General features: G+C 42.1%; 1 protein-coding gene across 2 annotated transcripts in view; it reads right to left on the reverse strand.

Annotated features, from left to right (window-relative positions):
* Positions 1–25,552, reverse strand: part of Slc16a10 (solute carrier family 16 member 10) — a 153,542-nt gene that overhangs the window by 20,514 nt on the left and 107,476 nt on the right. Inside the window, exons 4-5 of one of the 2 annotated variants that reach the window (XM_045154886.1) lie at positions 20,039–20,068; positions 5,861–5,993 (exon numbers count right to left, since the gene is read on the reverse strand). In XM_045154886.1, the coding sequence (XP_045010821.1) occupies positions 20,045–20,068 (24 nt within the window). In that variant the 3' untranslated portion in view covers positions 5,861–5,993; positions 20,039–20,044. Of the gene's footprint in view, positions 1–5,849; positions 5,994–20,038; positions 20,069–25,552 lie in introns of those variants that run through there. The other variant, XM_004660635.3, reaches the window with a different exon arrangement.

Genomic DNA, 25,552 nt, shown 5'->3' on the forward strand with positions numbered 1-25,552 from the left:
ACCCATTCTCTCCCCCTCCTCTCTGTCACTCTCAAATAAATAGAAAATAAACCAAAAAAAGAAAAAAAAATTTTAAATTGATTATTTATTTGACAGAGAAAGAGGGAGAGAGAGAGAATAGACACATCAGGGCATCCAGCCACTGCAAACAAACTCTAGACACATGTACCTCCTTGTGCATCTGGCTAATATGGGTCCTGGTGAATTTAACCTGGGTCCTTTGGCTTTGCAGGCAAACACCTTAACTGCTAAGCCATCCCTCCAGCCCTGCTTTTGTTTTTAATATTGTTTTATTTTTATTCATTTATTTGAGAGAGAGTGAGTGAGAGAATTAATGGGTATGCCAGGGCCTCCAGCTGCTGCAAATGAACTCCAGATGCATGTGCCACCTTGTGCATCTTATCTGGCTTACATGGGTCCTGGGGAATGGAATCTGGGTCCTTTGGCTTTGCAGGCAAGTGCCTTAACCACTAAGGCATCTTTCCAGGCCATTTCTATTTCCTTAAAGTCACTCAGGGAAACCAGGTGTGGTGGTGCATTCCTTTAATCCTAGCACTTGGAAGGCAGAGATAGGAGGATTGCTGTAAATTCAAGGCCAGCCTGGGACTATGTAGTGAATTCCAGGTCAGCCTGGGCTACAGCAAGACCTCACCTTGAAAACAACAACAAAAATCACCCAGGGAAGTGATTTTTTGTCATGCTATCACAGTGTCTAGAATGAGTCCTTCTTGAGTCAGTCCATATACCAGAGATTTTGTGGATTTTGGGTAATACCTTTCTTATTTCTATCATACAGCATTTTTCTTTTTAAAAAAATATTTTATTTTTATTTATTTGAGAGAGAGAGAGGCAGATAGAGAAAGAAAAAGAAATGTGTGGGCCAGGGTCTCAAGCTGCTATAAACTAACTCCAGACGCATGTGCCCCCTTGTGCATATGGCTTATGAGGGTACTAGGGAATTGAACTTGGGTCCTTTGGCTTTGCAGGTAAGCACCTTAACCTTAACCTTAACCTTAACCTTAACCTTAACCTTAACTAGAAGTCACCTTTCTAGTCTTTCTTTCTTTCTAATCATAGAGCATTCTTAGAGAAATGTCAGCTTAAGTTTTCCTCAGAAATGTAGCTCACTAGGAAAACAAGCTCTACCCAAATAAGCAAAAGGCATTTGTGGAGACAGATGCATCACTGGGCACAGCTAGAGTCAAGTTTCCAGGCTTTCTCAGCCTAAGCCAGGTACTCACAGAGGGCAGCTGGCAGCAGAAAACTGGCAGTCCTTCACAAATTAACGGAAATGTTCAGGCCACATGACTGGGTAGCTGGCTGGCTTCTTCTGAAGCACATAGACGCCACAGCACCTTCCAGGACCTTCAGTGGGACAGTTAGATTTTTTTCTTCACAGAACATAATACACTTATACCAGCACCAACTTAGATGAGGCTATAGGGCTCATGACTACTTACTCAGCCCAGGGAATAGTTAGAGTTAGGTGTTTGTATACTATTTAAACATAGCTTACATTTGTAAAGCCTATACCCTCATCCAATGGTATAAATGTAGAAAAAGTATAAAATGCTAAAAAAATAAAAAGAATGAGCCAGGCATGGTGGCACATGCCTTTAATCCCAGCACTTGGGAGGCTGAGGTAGGAGGATCACCATGAGTTCAAGGGCCACCCTGAGACTACAAAGTGAATTCCAGGTCAGCCTGGGCTAAAGCAAGACCCTACCTCAAAAAACCAAATAAATAAGTAAATAAATAAAATAAAAAATAAAGTTAGGCACTACTGCCAAGTTTACTCTCAACTGGAGGAGAAAGATTACACATGCAACAGACATGAAAGTCATTGTTTCTAAATTACAATTATGACTCCTGAATACATTCTTCTAAAACTCCAAACCTGCTGGGTGTGGTGGCACATGCCTTTAATTCCAGCACTCTGGAGGCAGAGGTAGGAGGATCATGCTGATTTTGAGGCCAGCCTGAGACTACAGTTTGAATTCCAGGTCAGCCTGGGCTAGAATGAGGCCCTACCTTGAAACAAAACAAAACAAAACAAAACAAAACAAAACAAAACAAAACAAAACAAAAATTCCAAACCTTGGAGAAATATACCCAGTAATATAAATGGCTCCCTTCAACCCCCGCCTCCCCTCACAGCCCATTCTCTCCTAAGGAAAGATCACTTGACAGTTTGCTCTGTACCATCCTAGACCATTCCTGTGAACACACACATACTGCTTGGGGTTATCTGCTTTACATATGGGCATGATATCCATTCTTGTATATGTTCCTGTCACAGGAAAATATGGCACCATGGAAGTGATCTAAACCACAAGTTCTCAATTTTTTGTACACAGGTATAACCAAAAGGTTAGAAACCTTTCAATATTTTTACCATTACAAAACAAATTCAAGACACAAACTATAATCTATAATCATTTAACAGTGGATGAAAGACAGGCCTGTGAATTTAAGAAAAGTGGCAAAAGGCAGAACACACACATCCTTTCATCTGCCAATGAAGGACACCCTCCAGGACCCTGTGCAAGGTTTCCTTAAGCCTTTGTCATTCTGTACAGTGCCAGGACTCTCCGGGTCCCATATAAGCCAGACACACAGTGACGCAAGGGGTACAAGGTGGTGCATGCATCTGGAGTTTGACTGCAGTGGCTGGAAGCCCTGGCAAATGAATTCTTTCTCTCTCTACCCCCTTCATAAAATAAATAAAATAAAAATAAAATAAAATGGAAAACCAGGCCAATGTCCTCCAACAAGTACAAGCTCTTCATCTTGGCTCTTAAGGCCTGGATAATAGCCCCTCCTAGTCTTCCAGCTTCATCCATGTCACTCTCCCTTGTCTTCATCTCAAACACAACCAGATCTGACCTGCGCCAGCCTGGCTCCAGGAACTCAAGTGTGGCATCTATCCTTTTTCCATATACGACCTTGGCTGGAGATGCTTGGAAGTATTTGACAGTGAAAAAACAGCTCAGGGAATTTTGCGAAAGAGAAGGTAGAAAGATTTAAGAGCCACAGGCTGAGCCCAGAGGCATTCCCTCCCCTGCAAAATAACTGACTACTGCTCCCACAACACATAAACTACAACCCTATGAGGAACACCTGCAACCCTACTGAGGAGGGTCTCCAACAGAATGGGGGCAGGGACTAGGGAAAATAGGATACCAACACATGATGTATCCATACAAAAAATATTATTAATAATATTAATAAACACAGCTGGTTGTGATGGCACACGCCTTTAATCCCAGCACTTAAGAGGCAGAGGAAAGAGGATCGTCATGAGTTCAAGGCCACCTTGAGACTACATAGTGAATTCCAGGTCAGCCTGAGCTAGAGTGAGATCCTACCTCAGAAAATCAAAAACAACAACAACAATAATAAACATAAACAAATAAATAAATAAAGGTCTATACTACAACTAATGTCCACTAAATTAGAGGGCTTCCTTAACAACTGAGAATAAGACTCACCCATAATTCCACTACATACAGAAAAGGGCACAATGATGTACTGCTGATAAAGGGAGAAATGATTATCATATAAAAATACTTTTGTTAGCTGGGCATGGTAGCACACACCTTTAATCCCTGCATTTGGGAGGCAGAGGTAGGAGGATTGCTGTGAGTTCAAGGCCAGCCTGGGACTACCAAACAAATTCCAGATCAGTCTAGGCCAGAATGAGGCTCTACCTGGGAAAAAAAAAAAAAGACTATTATTTTAATTTTTTGTTTTTATTTTTATTTATTTGAGAGTGACAGAGAGAAAAAGAGAGAGAGAGAGAGAGAGAGAGAGAGAGAATGGGCACGCCAGGGCCTCCAGCCACTGCAAACGAACTCCAGATGCATGCGCCACCTTGTGCATCTGGCTTACGTGGGTCTTATGGAATTGAAACTCAAACCCAGGTCTTTAAGCTTCACAGGCAAGCACTTAACCACTAAGCTATCTCTCCAGCCCTGTTGCTGTTATTTTTGAAGCCAGGCAGGCCTGCTCACTAAGTATCCCAGACTGGCCTCAAATTTGCCTCCCAAGTGTTCTCTATAGACCTCTAGCCCTTCCCTTCCTCCCCTCTAGACACCCACATGTCAAAACCTCATAAATCTCTAGATCTACCAAACTCAACTTAGTGATTTTTTTTTTTAAACAGGTACCCCCCCCATACACACACACGTTTTGTTTTCCTAATCTCGTAAGACAGCAAAACCATCTTCTCTGTGAACAAGCAGCAAGTCTCAGGACCAGCTGGAGTGCTCCATCAACAATGCCCTCTGTGTCCCTAGTCTACTGTTTGATCCCAGGATCTCTGCTTGGTTTTCCTACCTAGACTACTTCAACTGTTTAAACACACCATAAAATTCACCTATTTTAAATATAATGTTTTGTTTTTTTTCTTTTTCCAAGGCAGGGTCTTACTCTAGCACAGGCTGACCTGGAACTCACTCAGTAGCCCCAAGCTGGCCTTGAACTCATCTTGATACCTTCTAGCTAAGCTCCCCACCCCAAGTGCTGGAACTAAGGCGTGTATCACCAAGCCCAGCTTAAGTGCACTGTTTATTCAGGGGGTTTTTAGTATATTCATGACATTGTACACCCATCACCACTATCTAAGAAACCCTACGTGTGGTTACTATCCCCTCTCGCCCTGCCCCTGACACCCACTGATTCTTATGGATCTCACTAGTCTGACATTTCACACAGATGGGATCATTCAACATGTGGCATTTTATGACTCTCAACTTTTGTCCCAACCTGCACTCCATTCTAGCCCCAAATCTTCATAAAATACAATTCATGTCAGTCCCTTGCTTAAAATTTCTTAATAGCTCCAGGTTGACTGAGGAATAAAATTTATCTCCTTTTTTGTTGTTGTTTGTTTTTGAGACAGGGCTTCACTATGTAGTCCTAGCTGGCCTCGAGCTTGTGGTGATCCTCGTGTCTCCCGAGGGCTGGGGTTACAGGTGTATACGACTACTCCTCACAGTTCACTATTTTTATGTGCAAGAAGGCCCCTTGCAACCTGGTCTTGTCCAGTCAAACGATCTACTATTCTCTATTTTTGTCATTTAAACATTCAGTTTCCCAGACATACATACCTCTTCTACATTTTCCCCCTGTGGTTTTCTCTACTTAAGATACTCTTTCAGTCTTTCTTACCTGTCATTTCTCTGTCTGTGCACTCACCCACCTGTATGTAACTATTTATGTGGTGCTGAGGATGAAACCCAAGAAACTCTATGCTGCTCAGTCACACTCCAGCTCTTACTATTGCTTGTCTCTTCTGCTGTTCACACTCCCACTAGTGATACGGTATTTCACATTTCCCAGGGCACCTTTATTCCACTGTGTTGCAACAGTTTTACCTGTGTCCCTAACTGAAAGTCACAGACTACAGTGACTCTGCAGCTTGCAGCTTTCATCCAGATGAACTGAACCTGCTGACAGAGGGTCAATAATAATCTTGGACTTAACATCTGTCTGGGTGCACTCCATAACACCCAGCAGGAAATTGGCAATAAAGCAGCCCACAAGTTACAACCACACACCTAAATTTTACAAGATCTGCACATGACTGAGAAGTATGCCAAAAATAAACTCTTCCTAGAAAAAGCAGCAGGCAAAAACATTTTGTGTTGGTGGAGTTCCCTAACAAAACAAAGAAGATTGTTGTTTGACTTGCCAATGAGCTCATTAACTGATTTTGTTCCTGAAAAACTACACATAGAAGTTATGTTCTAGAAAGTATTTTTCATTTTTATACAAAATAATACACATACAGGTACATTTAATACACCAACAGGAAGCAAGAAAAAAAAATGCTACGAACAAAGTACCTGTAGGTAAACCTTCTTCACACCGGGCACGTAATCTGCAATGCGGCCAAAGAGAAGCCGTCCAACCCCTGAAGTGACGCCAATGCACATGAGAACCACTTCTTTATTCTTCTCATCCTGAAATCTCTCGTTCACGTGCTTCATCTGTGGAAGAGAAAGAAAGCACACTGAATACAGTCGGGACACCTGACAAAATTTGTGGTTGTGCATCAAATGGACTCTCCCAAATCAAAGTATTTCTAAAATTTGTCCTGTGATAATTTTCCAGAAGAACATATAAGATAGCTTAACATGAGTTAGCTTGCATAACAAGAATTGAGTTCTTGCTGGGTGTGGTGGTACACACCTGAAATCACAGCACTCAGGAGACTCAGGCGAGGTCAAGGCCAATTTTGGCTACATTAGTGAGGTCCAGAAGCAACTTGGTTTACATGGCAAGACTCTGTCTCAGAAAACCAATTAAAAATGAGTCCTTACAATTATTATTTTTTAGGAAGTAGGCTAGCACACACTCATAATGATGCATTTATTAAAGGAAGGAAATGGGTCTTTGACTACATCACAAAACCTTGGTCTCTCAAAGTCACCTGAGAACCTGGCATATCATCTGCCCCTTCCAAGGCAATTAGAGGATCAGCTCTGGAGTCTTATTTTTCTAGGGGACCTGAACCATACTAATAATACCCTTTAAGTAGTGTAACAGAGCTTTTTACATGAAAAGTGTTAGGTTCCCAAGTTACATATCTGTGAAACACAAGCACATCAAGACCTGTTTGGGGTTGGTTTTATACAGTGGTAAAATCTGTGAAGTCTCTGGAGAGTCTGACTGCTTCCATCCCTGGCTAGCTCCATGACTCCAGTGTTCTTACTCTGTAGGGCCCTAGGGTCAAAGTTTCTTAACCTGTAAAATGGAAATGTCAGTAGTATGGATTTTAAGGGTGGTTGTCAGGAAGTGTAGCTCAGTGGTGAGGCACTTGTCTCACATGCATTTAGATCTGTGTTCAATCCCTAGCACAACATACAAAACAAAGAACAAAAAACTCAGAAGAGTGTTTGGCACAGAGCTAATTATCAGGTATTAATTCTAGCCTTTCTTTAAAAAGGGGCTGTTGCAGTCAGGTTCATATTGCTGGTAGAAATCACCTGACCAACTATTGCAGAAGAGGTGGCAGAAAGAATGTAAGAGCCAAAGGAAGGGTAGGACTCTTTACAACGTGCTCCCCCCAGACACAAAATGGTCTGGATTTCCATGACCTCACAGTGCCTGACACTACCTACATAAGACCATCATACTAGGAGGAAACGATCATGACATCAAAATAAAAGAGACTGATTGAAAGGGGGAGGGGATATGATGGAGAATGGAGTTTCAAAGGGGAAAGTGGGGGGGGGGCATTACCATGGGATATTTTTTATAATCATGGAAGTTGTTGATAAAAAAAAAATTTGAGAAAAAAAAAAGAAATCACCTAACCAGGAGCAGCTTATGGGAAAAAGAGGCTTATTTTGGCTTACAGGCTTGAGAGGAAGCTCCACGATGGCAGGGGAAAACGATGGCATGAACAGAGGGTGGACATCACCTCCTGGCCAACAAAAGGTGGACAATAGCAACAGAAAGTGTACCAAACACTGGCATGGGGAAGCTGGTATAACACCCATAAACCCACCCCTAACAATACACTGCCTCCAGGAAGCATTAATTTCTAATTACCAGCAGCTGGGGAACCTAGCATCCAGAACACTTAAGCTATGGGGGACACCTGACTCAAACCACCACATTCCGCCCCTGGCCCCATACAACTGGTAACCATACACGATGTAAAGTGCAATGCATTCATCCAACTTTAAAAGACTCCATAGTTTTTATCAACTGCAATGTTATTCAAATATCCCCATAGTCTAAGATCTTTTAACTGAGCCATAATAACCAAAAAAATCCCCCAAAACCCATAATGGCACAGAATAAATACTCAACACTGTGAAATTCAGCATTGGGCATAGCAAAGAAATATTCAGCCAATACCACATTTAAAACAACTAGGGCAAACGTCAAACTCTGTAACTTCAAGTCCAAAAACTCTAGCCAGTGACAATCTCTAAGTCCAGTAGTTTGAACCAGCAACAAGTCTCTGGCATTCCAATTCCGCCCCTCCAACTAGGCTACTGACAGTCCTGGAAAACTTCATCAGGGGTGGCAGCTTTCCTTAGTAGCCATCTCATGGTCCCAGCTTCTCCACTGGGTCTCCTCTGCAATCCATGGTTCATGGCCCCATGAGGTCTCTATGCAGGCATTCAGCAAACCTGCTTCACACTGCCCATGGCCATTTCCAAAACACAAGACTGTGTTGCAAACTCAATGGCCCTCTCTTTCCTTCATTTCTTATACTCCACAATACCAGGTAGGGTGCCAATTTGTTAATCCAGGGGGGAATAAAGCAGACTTTTAAAAAGGTGACACTCCTTGAGCACTCAGGCCCCTTCAAAAGAGTCTACATTCCTCCTGTTGCCCCAGCGCAGGTCAGCTAGCCCAGTCTCAAAGGTTGTAATCTCTCAGTTGCAGCTGAACAGGCAACAGTTCACCCAAAGGTTTTTCTTTCTGTGCCATATCCCTCTGCTCACACCAGTTCATTTCTATGCAAAGCAACCCTGCATAACTTCTCAGGATCCAGGCATAACAGCAATCTTCCCACACAAACTGCTAGCCCAGCCCAGGCAAAGCTCTTTCTCACCCTCATGAGCCAAACCTCATAGTTCATAGTTCTTACTGCATTCAGGCCTTTCAACTCTGCCCAGAATAGTCCACTAAGCTGTACTTACAGCGCTGCAAGGCATCTCTTAGGCCAAGGTTTCAAATCCTTCCACATTCCTCTTGAAAAACAACTCTAAAAGGCCAAAGCCACACAGTCAGGTGTCTAGCAGCAACACCACTCCTTGGTACCACTTTACTGTTGCAGTCAGGTTCGCAATGCTGGTAGAAATCACCTGACCAAGAGCAGCTTGTGGAAAAAAAAAAAAAAGGTTTATTTTGGCTTACAGGCTTGAGGGGAAGCTCCAAGATGGCAGGGGAAAACAATGGCATGAGCAGAGAGTGAACATCACCTCCTGGCCAGCACAAGGTGGACAATAGCAACAGGAGAGTGTGCCAAACACTCTGGCATGGGTAAACTAGCTATAACACTCATAAGCCCGCCCTCAACAATGTACTGCCTCCAGGAAGCGTTAATTTCCAATTGCCATAAGCTGGGGAACCTAGTGTCCAGAACACTTAATTTTATGGGGGACACCTGAATCAAACCACCACAGGGGCCTTTGGGGGAAGAACCACTTGTTCTGTTTTTTTTTCCTTCCACCTACAGTCTATTTAAAAGAGTGCCTAAGGCTAGAGAGACAGGTTAGCACTTAAGGCATTTGCCTGCAAAGCCTAAGGACCAAGGTTCAATTACCCAGTACCCACATAAGCTAGATGCACAGGGGCACGTGCATCTGTTTGTATACGGTGACTGGAGACCCTAATGTGGCCATTCATATTCTCTCCCCTGCCACTCTTTCTGTCTCAAATAAATAAATAAATCTAAATAAAATAGTGCCTACAGTAACCTCTGGGCTGTAGATAGCCAGTAAGTATATTTTGTTATTTTCCCATAATGAGCCTAGCATTCACAGTCCCTTACACTGAATTCTGGATATCATCAAGTTAATGTCTCCCCCAGGATCAATGCTACATGATTCTAATATGGCAGTAGCAGAATTCTAGATGGTAGCTTCCTCCTTAAGATACTTCCACTTAACTTTCCCCCCACTTTTAAAATCCATCTGCGCATCTCCACACATCTTACCTGCGCATGCTCACATCGCCTCACCTGCGCATGAGGGAAAGACAGGGAATTATGGTGACATGCGGAGAAGAGGTTAGGAGAGGGGGAGACTCTGCTTGGGGAACTGGTCTGCTCTCACTGCTGACAGGAGGGCGTTCAGACGTCCATCAACACCACCAACCAAAGGGACCAAGTGGGTTGCCACCATGACGTACTTTCCAAAAGGCATCTTGGACAAGCACAATAAATAAATGTGCACACTTAGGGCCAGATAATGCATTCCCAGAGATACCTCAGACAAGGACAGTATTTACACGGTGGCTACTTAGGGCTAAAATAATATATAATCTTATGTTCTGAGCATTCCCCTCTCCTGCTTCAGACAGTTAACACAAACATGAAGACAGCCTAAAGAACTCAAATGGCATTGGGCCAGCTTTGACCTCAGCCCAGTAGAACAGGTTCATACACAGTGTTACTTCAACATTCAAGTGAGTTCTTACTCTGCTACATTTCTGCTGGCTTTTTGATCCTCTTAAGACTTTCTAACTACTTGGTGTTGCCTAAAGCTGTCATTTGGCCTCTTCACTACTAGATGTGCCTGCCCAGCCTTGCTGGCTTCTCTGTACACTCTTGAGTATTCTTCCATGCTAAACTAGCCATTATCTACCCACCTGTTTGAAAGACACCTCAAGTCAACATGCCCCATGCTAAGCTCACCTCCCCCTCATAATGTGCCTTCTCCCATTTTAGTTAACATTACTGGTCTACCCACCCAGGTTACTCTGGCTCCTCTCCTCAAATCACAACGCTTTCACCTGCCCAACCACTCACACACACTTCCTGTAGTCTGTTCCCCACGGTGCTTGAGTTCACGTTCTTATCACTCCTTACCCGGATCACTGTACTCCTTCTCACATGCATCTTACTTGAGCCCCACTCCTAAATTTCCTCAATTCAAAACTTGGTATTTCCTCAAGGCTCATAGCCTTTAGAGGAAAATTCAAACTTCCGGTTTCACAAAGACCTATCTTATTTTGTAGCTTGCCCCCCCACACACACACCACCTCCTTGAGCCCCTTGTCTTACAGTCTTCTGCCTGTCTCTCATCCTCTCGACACTATCATGCGTTCTGTTTGGAAGAAAGCATGACTCTGGGAAAAGCTAATATTTCTAAGTAAAAAATCACATGGGTAGAGATATGGAACTGTTGAACAGATTTTTAAAAATATATTTAACCTATTTTATTAGTCAATATAAAGCTTATACTGAGTCCACTTTCAAGGATATTATTTTTAGATCAGCTGTTTAAAGTTAACTTTACTGGAAGCAAGGAGTGTACAAGAGGTGTAACTCAATGGTAGAATATATGCACAGCATCCAAGAAACTCTAGGTTCAATCCCTAACACCAATAAACACCTTTTTTTTTGGTCAGAGTCTTACTACATGTAGCTCAGCCTGGCATCAAACTCTTGGTCCTCTTGCTTGACCATGGATGTAAATTCACACTTTATCTGAATGTATAAGTATCTTCAGGACAGGAATCAGTCTTTTATTGTGTTCTCAAACAAGTTCAATCTAGATGGGACTAGTGAAGTCTTGCTGATTTCACATCTTGAACACCACCTGTTTCTGAAATGTTTTTCTATCAGTTAGGTGACAACTTTTGCTAAATACAGATGCTATTTTTAGACTGTGAAACTTACTGTTTTGACATGCAAACATAACGAAGAATCCTAGAACATGTGCTCATTCTATATCCACAAATCAAAGGAAAATCAAACTATTTCAGCTTCTCTTTCCCTAACCAGCTAGAACTCAAATCAATGGTGGGACTCCTCTGAATAGATGACAAGCTCTTGACCAGCCACTGAAGGCCTCCACATACATGTGCACACACATGTCCATATGCTTATAAACATGTAGGCACGCATGCAAACAACACTACACACAAACATTTTTAAAAGTATGTTTGTTTTAAGTATATCTGAACCATACAGCCTTGTTTGCTTTTCAAGTGTTGGTTATGTCTTTTTCATTTTTTAAAACTTTTTGATGACCTCCATTCATAAACACAATGTACTCTGATTACAATCCCCTCCCATGGTCCTTCTGTATCTTCCCTCCCCTCCCCTGAATCCCCTTCTTCTTTCCAACTAGGTACTCTTCTCAATTTTTTTAGTTTTTATTTTTTGGAGTTTTTCAAGGTAGGGGGGATCTCACTCTAGCTTAGGCTGACCTGCAATTCACTCTGTATTGTCAGGGTGGCCTTGAACACATGATGATCCTCCTACTTCTGCCTCCTGAGTGCTGGGATGAAAGGCATGCACCACCACGCCCAGCTTCATTTTGGATTTTTTTAAAATTTTTTTTGGTTTATTTTTATTTATTTATTTGAGAGTGACAGACAGAGAAAGAGGCAGAGAGAGAGAGAGAATGGGCGTGCCAGGGCCTCCAGCCACTGCAAACAAACTCCATATGCATGCGCCCCCTTGTGCATCTGGCTAACGTGGGTCCTGGGGAATCGAGCCTCGAACTGGGGTCCTTAGGCTTCACAGGCAAGCTCTAAACCACTAAGCCACCTCTCCAGCCCTCATTTTGGTTTTTTGAGACAAGGTCTCACTCTACCTTTGGCTGTCCTCAGACTTGCTATGTAAATGAGGCTGGTTTCACACTGATGGCAATTTTCCTGCCTCTGTCTCCCAAGTACTGGGATTACAGTCACACAGCACCATGTCCAGATAGGATAGGCGGGTTTTTAGAAAAATCTCTAAACTACATGCAAATGATAAGTAAAAGGCTCATGCTACTAATTTCTGGTGTGAACAGCAGTGAGTAGAAATAGTAAACAGTGGAAAACTGAAGCCAGTTTGAATTCCAGAATCACTGAACATGTTGCATGGCATTTATCAGCCCAGTTTGAACATGACACATAAGGTTTGCAGATATCTGCTCCCCTGCTTCCCCAGAATTCAGTGTAGAAAATGAAGTGAGTGTACCTGTCCACCACTTTCTTTTATCACATGTGGAGGCAGGGCTCAGCATTTAGTGTTTTCCTCAATCACTTTCCACCTTAATTTTGAGACAGCATCTCTTGCTGAATCAAGAACTCACCAATTTAGCTAGACTAGCTCACCAGCAGGCCCAGGGATCCTCCTGCCTCTGCCTCTCCAGTGCTGGGATTACAAGTGTGAGTCACTACCCAAGCATCTACATGGGTACAGGAGACTGGAACTTGGGTCCATATGCTTACATGGCAAGCACTTTACTCACTGAGCCACCTCCCTAGCCCTTTAATTGATTTTTGAAACAGGCCCAAGCTGACTTGAATTCCCAATCGTCCCACTTCCTGGATGCTAGGAATCTTGGCATGCCTACCAAGACCGGATAAATATTTAAATTTTTTTTTTTTTTAATTTGAGAGTGACAGAGAGAATAGGCATGCCATGGCCTCCAGCCACTATAAACAAACTCCAGATGCATGTGCCCTTTGTGCATCTGGCTAACGTGGGTCCTGATGAATCAAGCCTTGAACTGGGGTCCTTAGGCTTCACAGGCAATCGCTTAACCACCAAGCCATCTCTCCAGCCCTGGATAAACATTTTAATTTGTGTGTAAATAAAGGCTCCTGCATACAATGGCACATGTGTGTATGTCAGAGGGCAACCTCAAGGCCCTCGCTTTCCACCCTGTTGGAGGGTCTCTCTTGTTTATGACTATATACGCTAGGCTAACTGTCCTGCAAGTTTTAGGATTCTCCTATGTGTCACTCCTCTCACGGTGCGAGCATTAGGATTATAGAAGAGAGGAGGTAAGAGAGAGGGGGAGAAGAAAGAGAGCGGGAAAGAGAAGGGGAAAGGGAGGGAGAGGAGGAGGAAGGAAGGAAGGGAGGAAGGAAGGAATGAGAGAAAGAGGAAGAAAGAAAGAAAGAAAGAAAGAAAGAAAGAAAGAAAGAAAGAAAGAAAGAAAGAAAGAAAGAAAGAAAGAAAGAAAGAAAGAGAGGAAGAAAGAAAGAAATAGCAAGCAGAGCAAACTCAAAGAAAAGATCAGGGCTCCTTTAAAAAAAAAAGTACATTTGCAAAAGAGTAGAAAGCCTGCCAAAGAGGGTGGTTAATGGATAATCTCAGAATTAGGTGCAAAGCAAAACTTTACACTACCCCTCCACTTCAAAGTTGGATCAACAGAAATCTGTTAAATGAGGCTTAGCTTTTTTTCCCTTTCTTGCAAAAAATGAAAGTAAGAAGGAAAAGTAAACTAAAATAAGTGGGACATTCTTTAGGTAGTCTGTCCTAAGCACTATAAACCAGCTAGCCAAGCAAGGCAATGGAAGACACTGCCTCGAGAAGTTGTGTACATCAGTTAAGTCTTTTATACCAGAAGAGTGAAAGACTTCAAGGATATTGCTAGTCATGGACTAGATAAGCCTCAACATGTCACGTGTTTGCTACCTGTGCTCTGAGACTAAAACACAGAGATGCTGGGAGGGAAGTATTTCTTTGTCGGCAGTATTTTTTAGGACGACCATCACTGGGCAGCCCAGCAGCTCTGTTCTCTTGTGATCAAACTACACGCTACAGGTACCCACAGCCTCCTCCGCAACTGACCAGATGGAAAGCAGACCTTTGGCCTAACTAGGCTCCAGGAGGCATGGAAGCTAGTTCTGTTTGCTTTTTCAAACACTCAGTCTTCCTTTCCATTTCATTAGCGGGTTTCTATGGCATTGATGGTGCCACACAGCACTACTGCCACATGGAAACAGGATTGAAGTCTCTGGAATGAAAGTTTACTAGCCACCAAGAGACAGAGAAAGAAGAGCTCCAAAGGAAGAGACAGCTGATGGTCTGAAAAGCCTTCAAAATATCCTTTATTATTTATCCCTTTCTAGTTTTTACCAAAAACATATCATGTCATGTAAATTTTAAGTCACATGTATGTACATATATTACACCTTTCACAGAGCATTGCCTAGGTAAGACACAGATTTAGTAAAATTTCTAAAGTAATTATTAAATAAAACCAATTTAGATCTAGATGCACCTTCAATTTTATTGTGCAGATGTAGCTCAGTGGCAGATTACTTGCCTGGCATGTACAAGGCTCTGGGTTCCATTCCAGCAATATGAATAAGAAACCTTAAATTTTTAGACTTTTAAGGTAGATTTCATCTTAAAGCAGAATACAAAGGGTTACAAATTTAGGTAACTTAAAATTGTTACCATTAATAACTTCTGGACCAGGTATATTTTGAATTTCCACCTCCCTCCTATAAAAAATCCCTTCTGGCTGAGTGCGGTGGTTCACACTTGTAATCCCAGCTCTCAGGAGGCTGAGATAGTAGGATCTCATCATGTTCTGGGTTTGTCTGGACAGAGCAAGACCCTGTCTTAGAGAAAAATTTCTATTTTTTCCATGAATAATAAAGGTGTTTAATCTATTGACTTATTTAAATTTTTATTAATTTCACTTAAATCTTATTGCAAGACTGCCTGGCTAGCTCAGTTGGTAGAGCATAAGACTCTTAAATCTTATTGTGAGAGTCAGACATGATGGCACATGCCTTTAATCCCAGCACTCAGTAGGCAAAGACAGGATGATTGCCATGAGTTTCAGGCCACCCTAAGACTACATAGTGAATTTCAGGTCAGCCTGGACTAGAGCGAGACCCTACCTCAAAAAAAAAAAAAAAAAAAACAGGAAAAAGGAAAAAAATCTTATTGTGAAAAGTTTCTTTCTTGGGGTCCATTCTTTTGTGTGTGTGTGTGTGTGTGTGTGTGTGCGCACACGTGCACATACACATTAGCTATATATGTGTGAGTGCAAGCACTTTGCTGACTGAGCTATCTTCCAGCCCTAATTCAGGCTCTTTTGAGGTCTCATGTGTTTCCACATTGTGCATTTATCAAAATGAGAAAAAGAATACACTCTATAAACTTGTTTGTGGATTATCTAGTGATTAAAGTCATTGACTGGCTAAACGTGCATATAAATCACTAAGTGTAGATTATGGAGATACTAGTCTATAGCTGAATTACAAGAAGTTAGCAAAGTGAACAAATGCACCAGCTTGTCAGATAAGCTTAAATTTTACAAGTTTAAAATAAGCTTCATCTTAAAATAGGAAAGAATAAAATCAAAGTGCATTTCCTAAATCACTAGGATTTTGGGAAATGATGACTTTACTTATATAATGATTCTGGCAGTAGTAACAATGAGCAGGTATTTTATAAATTCTCAAGATTGTTCTTTCTTCTTGAACAAGGAAATCTGTATATGCATGATGCTTTATTAAAGCCTTGATTTATTCATTTAGTTTACGATTTAGTTGATTTGTTTGTTTTAAATTTTTTGTTCATTTTTATTTATTTATTTGAGAGCGACAGAGAGAGAGAGAGAGAAAGAGGCAGAGAGAGAGAGAGAATGAGCACACGCCAGGGCCTCCAGCCACTGCAACCGAACTCCAGATGCATGCGCCCTCTTGTGCACCTGTCTAACGTGGGTCCTGGGGAGTCGAGCCTTGAACCAGGGACCTTAGGCTTCACAGGCAAGTGCTTAACCACTAAGCTGCTCTCCAGCCCTGTTTTTGTTTTTTTGAGGTAGGATCTCACTCTAGCCCAGGCTGACCTGGAATTTACTATGTTGTCTCAGTCTGGCCAATAACTCACAGTGCTCCTCCTACTTCTGCCTCCCAAGTGCTGGGATTAAAAGTGTGCGCCACCACACTGGAGAAAAAAAAATTTATTTAATTTTATTTGAGAGAGATATAAAGGAGGGGGAGAGAGAATGAGAATATGGGCGCACCAGGGCTTTTAGCCGCAATGAATGAACTCCAGATGCATGCACCACCTTGTGCATCTAGCTTACATGGGTTCTGGGGAATCGAACTTGGGTCCTTTGTCTTTGCAGGCAAATGCCTTGATGACTAAGTTATCTCTCCAGCCCTGGTTTAATTGATTTTTGAGAAAAATAAAGAAATTACGATACTGGATTTTTTAGGTGTTTTTTGTTTTGACACAATGCCTTGCTATGTAGTCTAAGCTGGCCTTGAACCATTTTTGATCCTCCTGTCTCAGCTTCCCGAGTGCTAAGAACTACAGGCATGTGCCACCCTGCCTGGCTTTCTAGGACTGTTTTTGTTTGTTTGTTTTTGTTTTTTCCCCTAACTGAAACTCCATACCTATTAAATAGTAACTACCCTTTTCCTTTCTCCTGGAAACCAACATTTTACATTTATACCTACGAATATGACTATTCTGGGTACTTCATCTAGGTGAATCATACAGTATTTGTCCTTTTGTTGCTGGCTTATTTCACTGAGCATGTCGTATCAAGCCTCGTGTATGCTATAGCATATATCCAAAGCATTGCCTTCTTTTATTTCTCCTTGATGTTACAAGTTTTTGATTTTTTTTTTTTTTTGAGGTAGGGTCTCACTGTGGTCCAGGCTGACCTTGAATTAAGTTTTTGATTTTTTAACATTATGTGTAGGGGCTGGGGATGTAGCTCAATGGATAGAGTGCTTCCCTAGCATGTACAAAGCCCTGGGTTGGATCCTTGGCACTACATAAACAGGACATGGTGGCACAGGCCTGTAAATCCCAGCACTTGAGAGGCAGAAGCAGGATCAGAAGTTTAAAGTCATCCTCAGCTACACAGTGAGTTCTAGGCTACCCTGAAATATGATGAGACTCTGTCTCAACAACAACAAAACCCAGTACGTGAACAAGTAGGTTTTATTATTTAGCTATGTTACTGAGGGCAGAATAAGAGGCAGCAGGTATAGCACACGCCTCGAGCAGCATCAGCTGCTGTGAAGGTGAAAGAGAGAGCTTGAACACTTCATGAGCAAAGTGTGGGGCCAGGGACTGAAGACTGGGGAAGAGAACACACAACAGAGAAAAATAGTTATGCCTGGACATCAACAGGAAGCTTAGAACTTTCCTCTGAACAAAAGCTGGCAAGAAAGGCCAAGAATCGTGAGAAGTCCTGGAGGCAGGAACATAGGAAAGAAAACTAATTACTCTCACACAAACAGAAAGAACAGTTAAGTAGGGTCAAGGGTGCTTGACTTACGCTCTGAAGGCTAGAATGGATCATTAATTCAATCATTAATATATAACAGCAATTTATTGTTTTGATTTTTGTGGGTCTGTTTATTTGATTGGTTGGTTTTTCAAGGTAGGGTCTAACTCTAGCCCAGGCTGACCTGGAATTCACTATGTAGTCTCAGCCTGGCCTTAAACTCACAGCAAACCTCCTACCTAGGCCTCCCTAGTGCTGGGATTAAAGGCATGTGCCACCACTCCTGGCTATTTGTTTGTTTTGAGACAGGGTTTACTATGTGGCATAGGCTAGACTTGAACTTGTAACCCTCTTCTCTCAGGTGCTTGAGTGCTGGGATTACAGGTATATGCCAACATGTCTGGCAGTCCGGCAACATTTTATATTCCACATGTGTGTTTGGGCCAAGAGGAGCTCAGGCATTTTAGTGCACTTGCTGGTCTATGGTTACTCTGGGGTACCCCCTTCTGGAAGTTAGAAGGTGTAAGGTCCAGGAGCATTATTTCACTTCAGCAGGGCTGTGTATCTTTTCCAATTCATTTGTACTTCCTTATGTTGCTCCAAATTTGTAACCAGTCTACACCACTGAAGCACTCTTTTATTTCTATTGTTTTAGTTTTAAACCTCACCAGTCCTATGTATATATGACCTGAGAAAATCTCTTACTAACTTCTTTCTCTACAAAACAAACCCAAAACTTTTGTTCCCTTGGGGGCTAGGGAAACATGTTGAAAGAAAAAAAAAAAAGAAAGAAAGAAACCTTTGGAAAATCTAAGTTATTGTTAAAATATAAAATCCTTGGGCTGGAGAGATGGTTTAGCAATTAAGGCACTTTCCTACAAAACCTAAGGACCGAGGTTTAATTCTCTAGTAACCCACATGAGCCATATGCACAAGGTGGCACACGCATCTGGAGTTCATCTGCAGTGGCTAGAGGCCCTGGTGTGCCAATTCTCTCCCTCCCTCCCTATCTCTCTCTCTGCCCCTTTCACTCTCAAAATAAAATAAAATCCTCATAAGTAGAAAAATTAGTAGTCCTTGTACTTCAGCAGCACAACCAGCCTATAAACCCACGTGAGCTCTGTTCATAAAAATCAAGCAAGCTGGGCGTGGTGGCGCACACCTTTAATCCTAGCACTCGGGAGGCAGAGGTAGGAGGATCGTCATGAGTTCAAGGCCACCCTGAGACTGAATAGTGAATCCCAGGTCAGCTGGGGATAGAGTGAGACCCCACCTCGAAACACCAAAAAACAAAAAAAAAAACACAAGCCGGGCGTGGTGGCACACTCCTTTCATCCCAGTACTCAGGAGGCAGTGGTAGGAGGATCACTGTGAGTTTGAGGGCAGCCTGGGACTACAGAGTGAGTGGCAGGTCAGCCTGGGCTAGAGTGAGACCCTCCCTCAAAACAAACACAAAAACAAAAAATCAAATAAGCATGAGGGTCAGGTCAAATAAGCATGGACATGTCAGGTAGAGGTAATGCCAACCCCACTGGTATGGAAGTCCATTCTCTGTTGTTGTCTGTTTGCCTTCCTTCCTTCATTCATCCTTTCTTCTCTCGCTCTTTTTTTGTTTAAACCATTTCTTGAGGTGTACAGACACTTCTCCACTACATTCCCCAAGGTATTTCATAGAGAAATACAGTTTTTCCAGCTTTTCCCATACTTACATTGGGCTGAACAGAACTATACTGTTACATTGTCTCTGTTAAAGTTATATATTTAAAAACACATGTGGAATTCCTTTTTCCTCTACAAATCTTAAATCTTTTAGAAGTTGGTACTACTTTCTAGGGATAATTTTCATGCCTGAGAAAACCATGCATCATTTTTCTTTTCTTTCCTTTTTGAAGGTAGGGTTTCACTCTAGCCCACATTTCACTATGTACTCTCTGGCTGGCCTCAAATTCATGGACCCTCCAACCTCTGCCTCCCAAGTGCTGGAACTTAAAAGCGTGCACCACCATGCCCGGTTCATGCATGATTTCTAAAAACTATTATTGAAACAGCTACACTTTTTTTTGACTAAGTGTAATTTGGGACACATGACAAACTTGTCCTGCCTCACTAAAAGCAACAGATTTGCTTTAATCTATCTGTAAGTGATCCACTTGCTAGTTTTCTCATGAATTATGTTTTCTTTTCTTGTGAATTCCTTTTCTCTTCAAAATACTCTTTTTAAAAAATCCCAAGCCTAGCTTGTTGTGATGAATGCTCCCTAAATATCTAACTTCATCTCAAGTAAGAATGCTGGTGAACACTGCCTAAGTCATTGAACTAAAACAACAAAAAACAAAGGGCAAATTGTCACTAACCTGAAGTCAAATTGCAGCAGATGTTGAGATCTGAAGGGAAATAAATGCAAGATTAGAAAAGCTAGAAAAGCAAGGAAAGCATAGATCCCATTGAGAAAAAAAAAAAAAAAAAAAAAAAAAACCTGAAGGATATGGAGACAAAGTGAAAGAGATCATTTATGTAACAACCCTGTGAGACCGAGCAAATCACTCTGAGAGGAGTTAATGTATATGAAGAAAAACAATGCTTGGACCCAGTGACAACGCATATAAGCATTTTGAATTTTCAACACACAGATTTTAACATAACATACCAGGAAAAAATACAGTTGATAAAAATTTTAACTGTTGGCTTGTCTTAAAGACAGACTACGGATAATATATGTGACAAGCTTCCTATGTTTCTAACTACCTAATACTGTGCTTACTGTCACCTCAAAGAGGGCGTCCCTGACTGCCCAAGCTAAAGGTATCTCCTATGAGAGAGATGCTATCTATTCTTGCCCTGCATGCCCAGATCTTGAATGCCCATGGCACACAAAGGAACATAGCAGTTATCAAATGAGTGAATGCTTGAGCCTGTTCAGCTAAGTTACATTAGAGTAAGGTACACACAGGCACAAGCTAAAGCAGTGGCAGATGGAAGATGTCTGCCTCTTCCTGTTTCTGTTTCAAATAAATAAACAAAATTTTAAAAAAGCAGTGGAAGCCGGGCATGGTGGTGCACGCCTTTAATCCCAGCACTCAGGAGGCAGAGGTAGGAGGATTGCCTTGAGTTCGAGGCCACCCTGAGACTCCATAGTGAATTCCAGGTCAGCCTGGGCTAGAGTGAGACCCTACCTTGAAAAACAAACAAAAAAAAAAGTGGAAGAGAGATAAGAGAGAAGAATGGGTGATGAATATGATCAAAATACATTATATGAATTGTCAAAAAATAAATAAAAGAACTGGACACTTGTCAGAATGACAAAGAACCCTCCTAAATGAGTTAGCCACAGTTAAATGAAAAAAAATAATTTGGGCTGGAGAGATGGATTAACGATTAAGGTGTTTCCCTGCATAGCCAAAGGATCCCAGTTCAACTCTCCAGGATCCACGGGAGCCAGATGCCCAAGGTGGTGTATACATCTGGGGTTTGTTTGCAGTGGCCGGAGGCCCTGATGAGCCCATTCTCTCTCTCCCTCTCTCTGCCTCTTTCTCTTTCAAATAAATAAAAATAAAAATAATTTTAAATAATAATTTAACTCCCCTAATAATCCCATTTTCACATGTGCATAAATTAGGCTATATGATAAGCTTCGGCTTCTGTTTTCTTGCCCATGGGTATTCTTGGTTGTTACACTTGGTTCAATCACATTTATGTGAGGCTTCTGGCAAGCAGCTTAAGTTTCTGTGCCTTCATTCTGATTCCTGTCAGCAGCAGCAATAGTCAATCCTGTTACTGTTAACACATTTCTGGAAAGTATCTAAAGACCTCTGAAGGAGGTCCAGCTGTAGTCCTGCTAGACTGTGCACCAGCTTTGCAACCCTGAGCCAACAGCCCTAACCCACCCTGCTTCCTCTCTGCTAAGTGGAAGCATAGATACTGCCAATCCCACAGGAAGTAAACCACATGTTAGTAAAACTAGGGCTAAAAAAGAAAATGTGTAAATGACTAACAAGAAATGTTTCCTTTGTCTGAAAGAAACTGTTGTTTAAAGTAAACTCCAGCATGGTTTTGTAGACAGAACAGCCAAATGTTAACTAGTCTCTGAAGCCTCTAACCATTTTATGCCAAGAAGCCATTCCAACGTCTGCTGGTGTCTGGCTAAATGTATGTACTAGGCTTACCAAACTTCCTAGTAAGCACTTTTCTTAATGTTCATACCCATATATTAATGCGACTCTCACTTTTGGTTAGAAAAACTTGTCTTTTCAGATGGCAGCGACCTTGAGATGACTCAGAAGGCACTATGGCACTAAGAAGTAACAGAGGAGTGCTCAGCACTGAAATATCTCAATCACACCTTCCAAGGCTCAGGGTCTATTGAGGAAGAGGTGGCAGAAATAATGTGAGAGTCAAAGGAAGGGTAGGACTCCTTACAATGTGCTCCTTCAAACACAAAATGGCCTGCATATCCATGACCTCACAGTGCCTGATACTACCTACACAAGACCATCATAATAGGAGGAAAAGATGATAACATCAAAATAAAAGAGACTGATTGAGAGGGGGAGGGGATTTGATGGAGAGTAGAGTTTCAAAGGGGAGAGTGGGGGGAGGGAGGGATATTGCTTACAATTATGGAAGTTGTCAATACAAATAAATCACCCTTTTCTGTTCAGACTAAAAGGAAAAAGAAAAGCAGCAGCAGCAGCCATGGCTGCAGGCAGCAACTTTATAACTTCAAATTGAACCTTTTCCCAGTGTGTTATAAGAGTATAAAAGCATCCTGTTAAGTGAGGGGATGGGACAGAAAGGAAAACGGACCTGGAAAACTAGGAGGTAACAGCCCTGGAACTTTCCCTGGGCGCCAAAGAGCACATAGGAAAGTCAGTATCCCTTCTATTCTGTTCTCCTCAGAGCTGTTGGTTGCAAGAGCCTCTTCAAAGAGAACTTGGGAGAGACTGTTGAATCAATATAAATGTACTCTCAGGTATTTAGGCAACTCTCTCCACTGATCAGAGCAAAGATAGGCAAAACCCAAAAAATCATGAAGGACCTCATGAGCACAATTTAGGTTCCTCAAACTAGAACAAACTTTGATGCTAATCCAAGGATGAAGGATAAACAGATCACCATATCACAGTTCTAACTTGTTATTCTTCAAAAGTATGCTACTCTTATCAAAGGGAACTGAGATATTTGGCTGGAGGGATGGCTTAGCGGTTAAGGTGTTTGCCTGCAAAGTGTAAGGACCCAGCTTCAACAACCCAGAACCCATGTAAGCCAGGTGCATATGGTAGGGCATGCATCTGGAATTCATGTGCAGTGGCTAGAGGCCCTGGAACACCCCATTATTTCTCTCTCTCCCTTTAACAATAAGTAAAATTAAAACTGGGGTGGAAATATGGCTCAGTGGTTAAGATACCTGCCTGCAAAGTCTAATGATCTGGGTTCAATTTCCCAGTACCCCCATAAAACCAGACGCAGAGTAATGCATGCATCTGGAGTTCTCCTGCAGTGACTAGAAGCCGTGGCAGGCCTGTGCTTGCTTGCTCTCTCTCTCTCTCTCTCTTTCTCTCTCTCTCTCTCTTTATTGCAAATAAATAAACTATTTTTTAAAAGTTCAAACTCACATACATAAATACAAGGCAAAAAAATACTAATGATGGGCTGCAGGGATGGCTTAGTGGTTAAGGCATTTGCCTGCAAAGCCAAAGGACCCAGGTTCGATTCCCCAGGACCCATGTAAGCCAGATGCACAAGGTGGCACATGTGTCTGGAGTTTGTTTGCAGTGGTTGGATGCCCTGCCGCACCTATTCTCTCCCTTTCCCTCTTTCTTTGTCAAACAAATAAAACAAAAAATATTTTTAAAAATACTGATGAAATTATATATTAAGAGAAGACCAGTTTTCCAACACATTGGTTCTTTAGGACACTCTCAGGAGGCTCATGCACAATCAGAGAAACTCAAAATGTGCCTTTGAAAGTCCAGCTGTTTACTTGTGTCCATTTTCTCATAAAAGCTATTTGTTATTTGAAAATAGGATATACCTTGCTATATATTTGCACATGTGTGCATTTTTGCTTCTCTATGCTGAATGCACTGCAGAACACAAACTGAACATGAAGCCCTGCATGGTTCATGTCCTGCTGGTCCCAGGTTGTGAAAAGTAGCTTTGGCCCTCATTTTCTCATGTTCACAATGTACTAGAGATCAAGGGAGAAGACACAGGGACTAGAAATAAGGCTGCAGGTCTTCTTACTTCGACGACATTAGCACAATGTTGACCTCCTTCAGTCTTCTCCCTGGCTGCAAAGCAAGCTCTAAGTGCCAGCAAAGCCCATCTTTGCCTCCACACTGATTTGAGAAAAAAGAATTTTGCAAGGCAAATAAGCCTTTGGTGTAGCACTACTGTGGCTGGGAATAGCAGCTCCACCCTCCATCTCTGAGGCAACCTGATGAAGGAACAGCAGGCTACTTCACTTAAAAAAAACAGGATTTACCCCATGTCTGAGATAAAGTTCAAAAATACAGCTCTTAGCACAACTTGGCTTCCCAGAGTCTCTCCTTTAGTTCTGCACTACTTCCCTGAGCCTGTCCCTTAGTGCTGCATTACCATACTTAGTATGCAGACCACTGTGATATTCAGATGAAGGTTTTATAAAAATGCTTGGCCCAGGGTCAGCTCTCAGCAAATCTTACCTGACTCTTCCTCTGGAAGCTACAAAGAAATGGTAGCCTGCCTGTGGCCCTTACTGACTTGGTTAGCACTGTGCAGTCTGGTTGTGGGCAGCACCAGACATTACTCACAGTTACGAAGCATCTTTTGAGGAACTAACTACATGTCCCCTTTATCAACAAGACAGTCTCAACCATAGTTTAAAAATATAATCTGGAAGCTGGGTGTGGTGGCAAAAGTCTTTAATCCCAGAATTTGGGAGGCAGAGGTAAGAGAATTGTCATGAGTTTGAGGCCACCCTGAGACTACACAGGGTCCCTTTGAGGTAAAATGTGAAGACCTGTGGTCAAATCACAGCTTAATCTAGACTGCTGCACCAGGAGCTAACTCCTTGTGAATGATCTCTAAAGCTAACTGCTAAGAGTATGAAGTTTAGCGTATTAGCAAGAGCTTTCCATGGCAATACACAGTGGATAAGCACATTAATCCTACAATGGTTGCGCTCATGTAAATTGAAAGCACATAATTCTATTTTATAATAAGATATTCAAGACCCACTCCCAAAGTCTTGAGCATTTTACTATGAAAAAGCATGACCATGCTAACTTAAGCACACAGCTGGAATCTTATAGTTACAAAATAAAAATAGGGGCTGGAGAGATGGCTTAGCAGTTAAGCGCTTGCCTGTGAAGCCTAAGGACCCTGGTTTGAGGCTCGATTCCCCAGGACCCACGTTAGCCAGATGCACAAGGGGGTGCACGCATCTGGAGTTCGTTTGCAGTGGCCGGAGGCCCTGGCGCACCCATTCTCTCTCTCTGTCTCTTTTTCTTTCTCTCTCTGTCTGTCACTGTCAAATAAATAAATAAAAATAAACAAAAAAATTTTTAAAATGAAAATAGAATTAGTGGAAGTTTATTGCCTTATACAAATTTAACTAACTTGGCAGAATGAAAACTATTTCAGGACACATTTAACAGACTAAACATCTCAAAAACAAAATTAAAAAAAAATCTGCATCAGGGCTGGAGAGGTGGCTTAGTGGTTAAGCGCTTGCCTGTGAAGCCTGAGGACCCCGGTTCAAGGCTCGCTTCCCCAGGTCCCACGTTAGCCAGATGCACAAGGGGGCGCACATGTCTGGAGTTCATTTGCAGTGGCTGGAAGCCCTGGCGCGCCCATTCTCTCTCTCTCTCTCTCTCTCTCCTCCTCCT

Source organism: Jaculus jaculus, chromosome 7 (genome assembly GCF_020740685.1).
Source record: "Jaculus jaculus isolate mJacJac1 chromosome 7, mJacJac1.mat.Y.cur, whole genome shotgun sequence".
Classification (NCBI taxonomy): Eukaryota; Metazoa; Chordata; class Mammalia; order Rodentia; family Dipodidae; genus Jaculus; species Jaculus jaculus.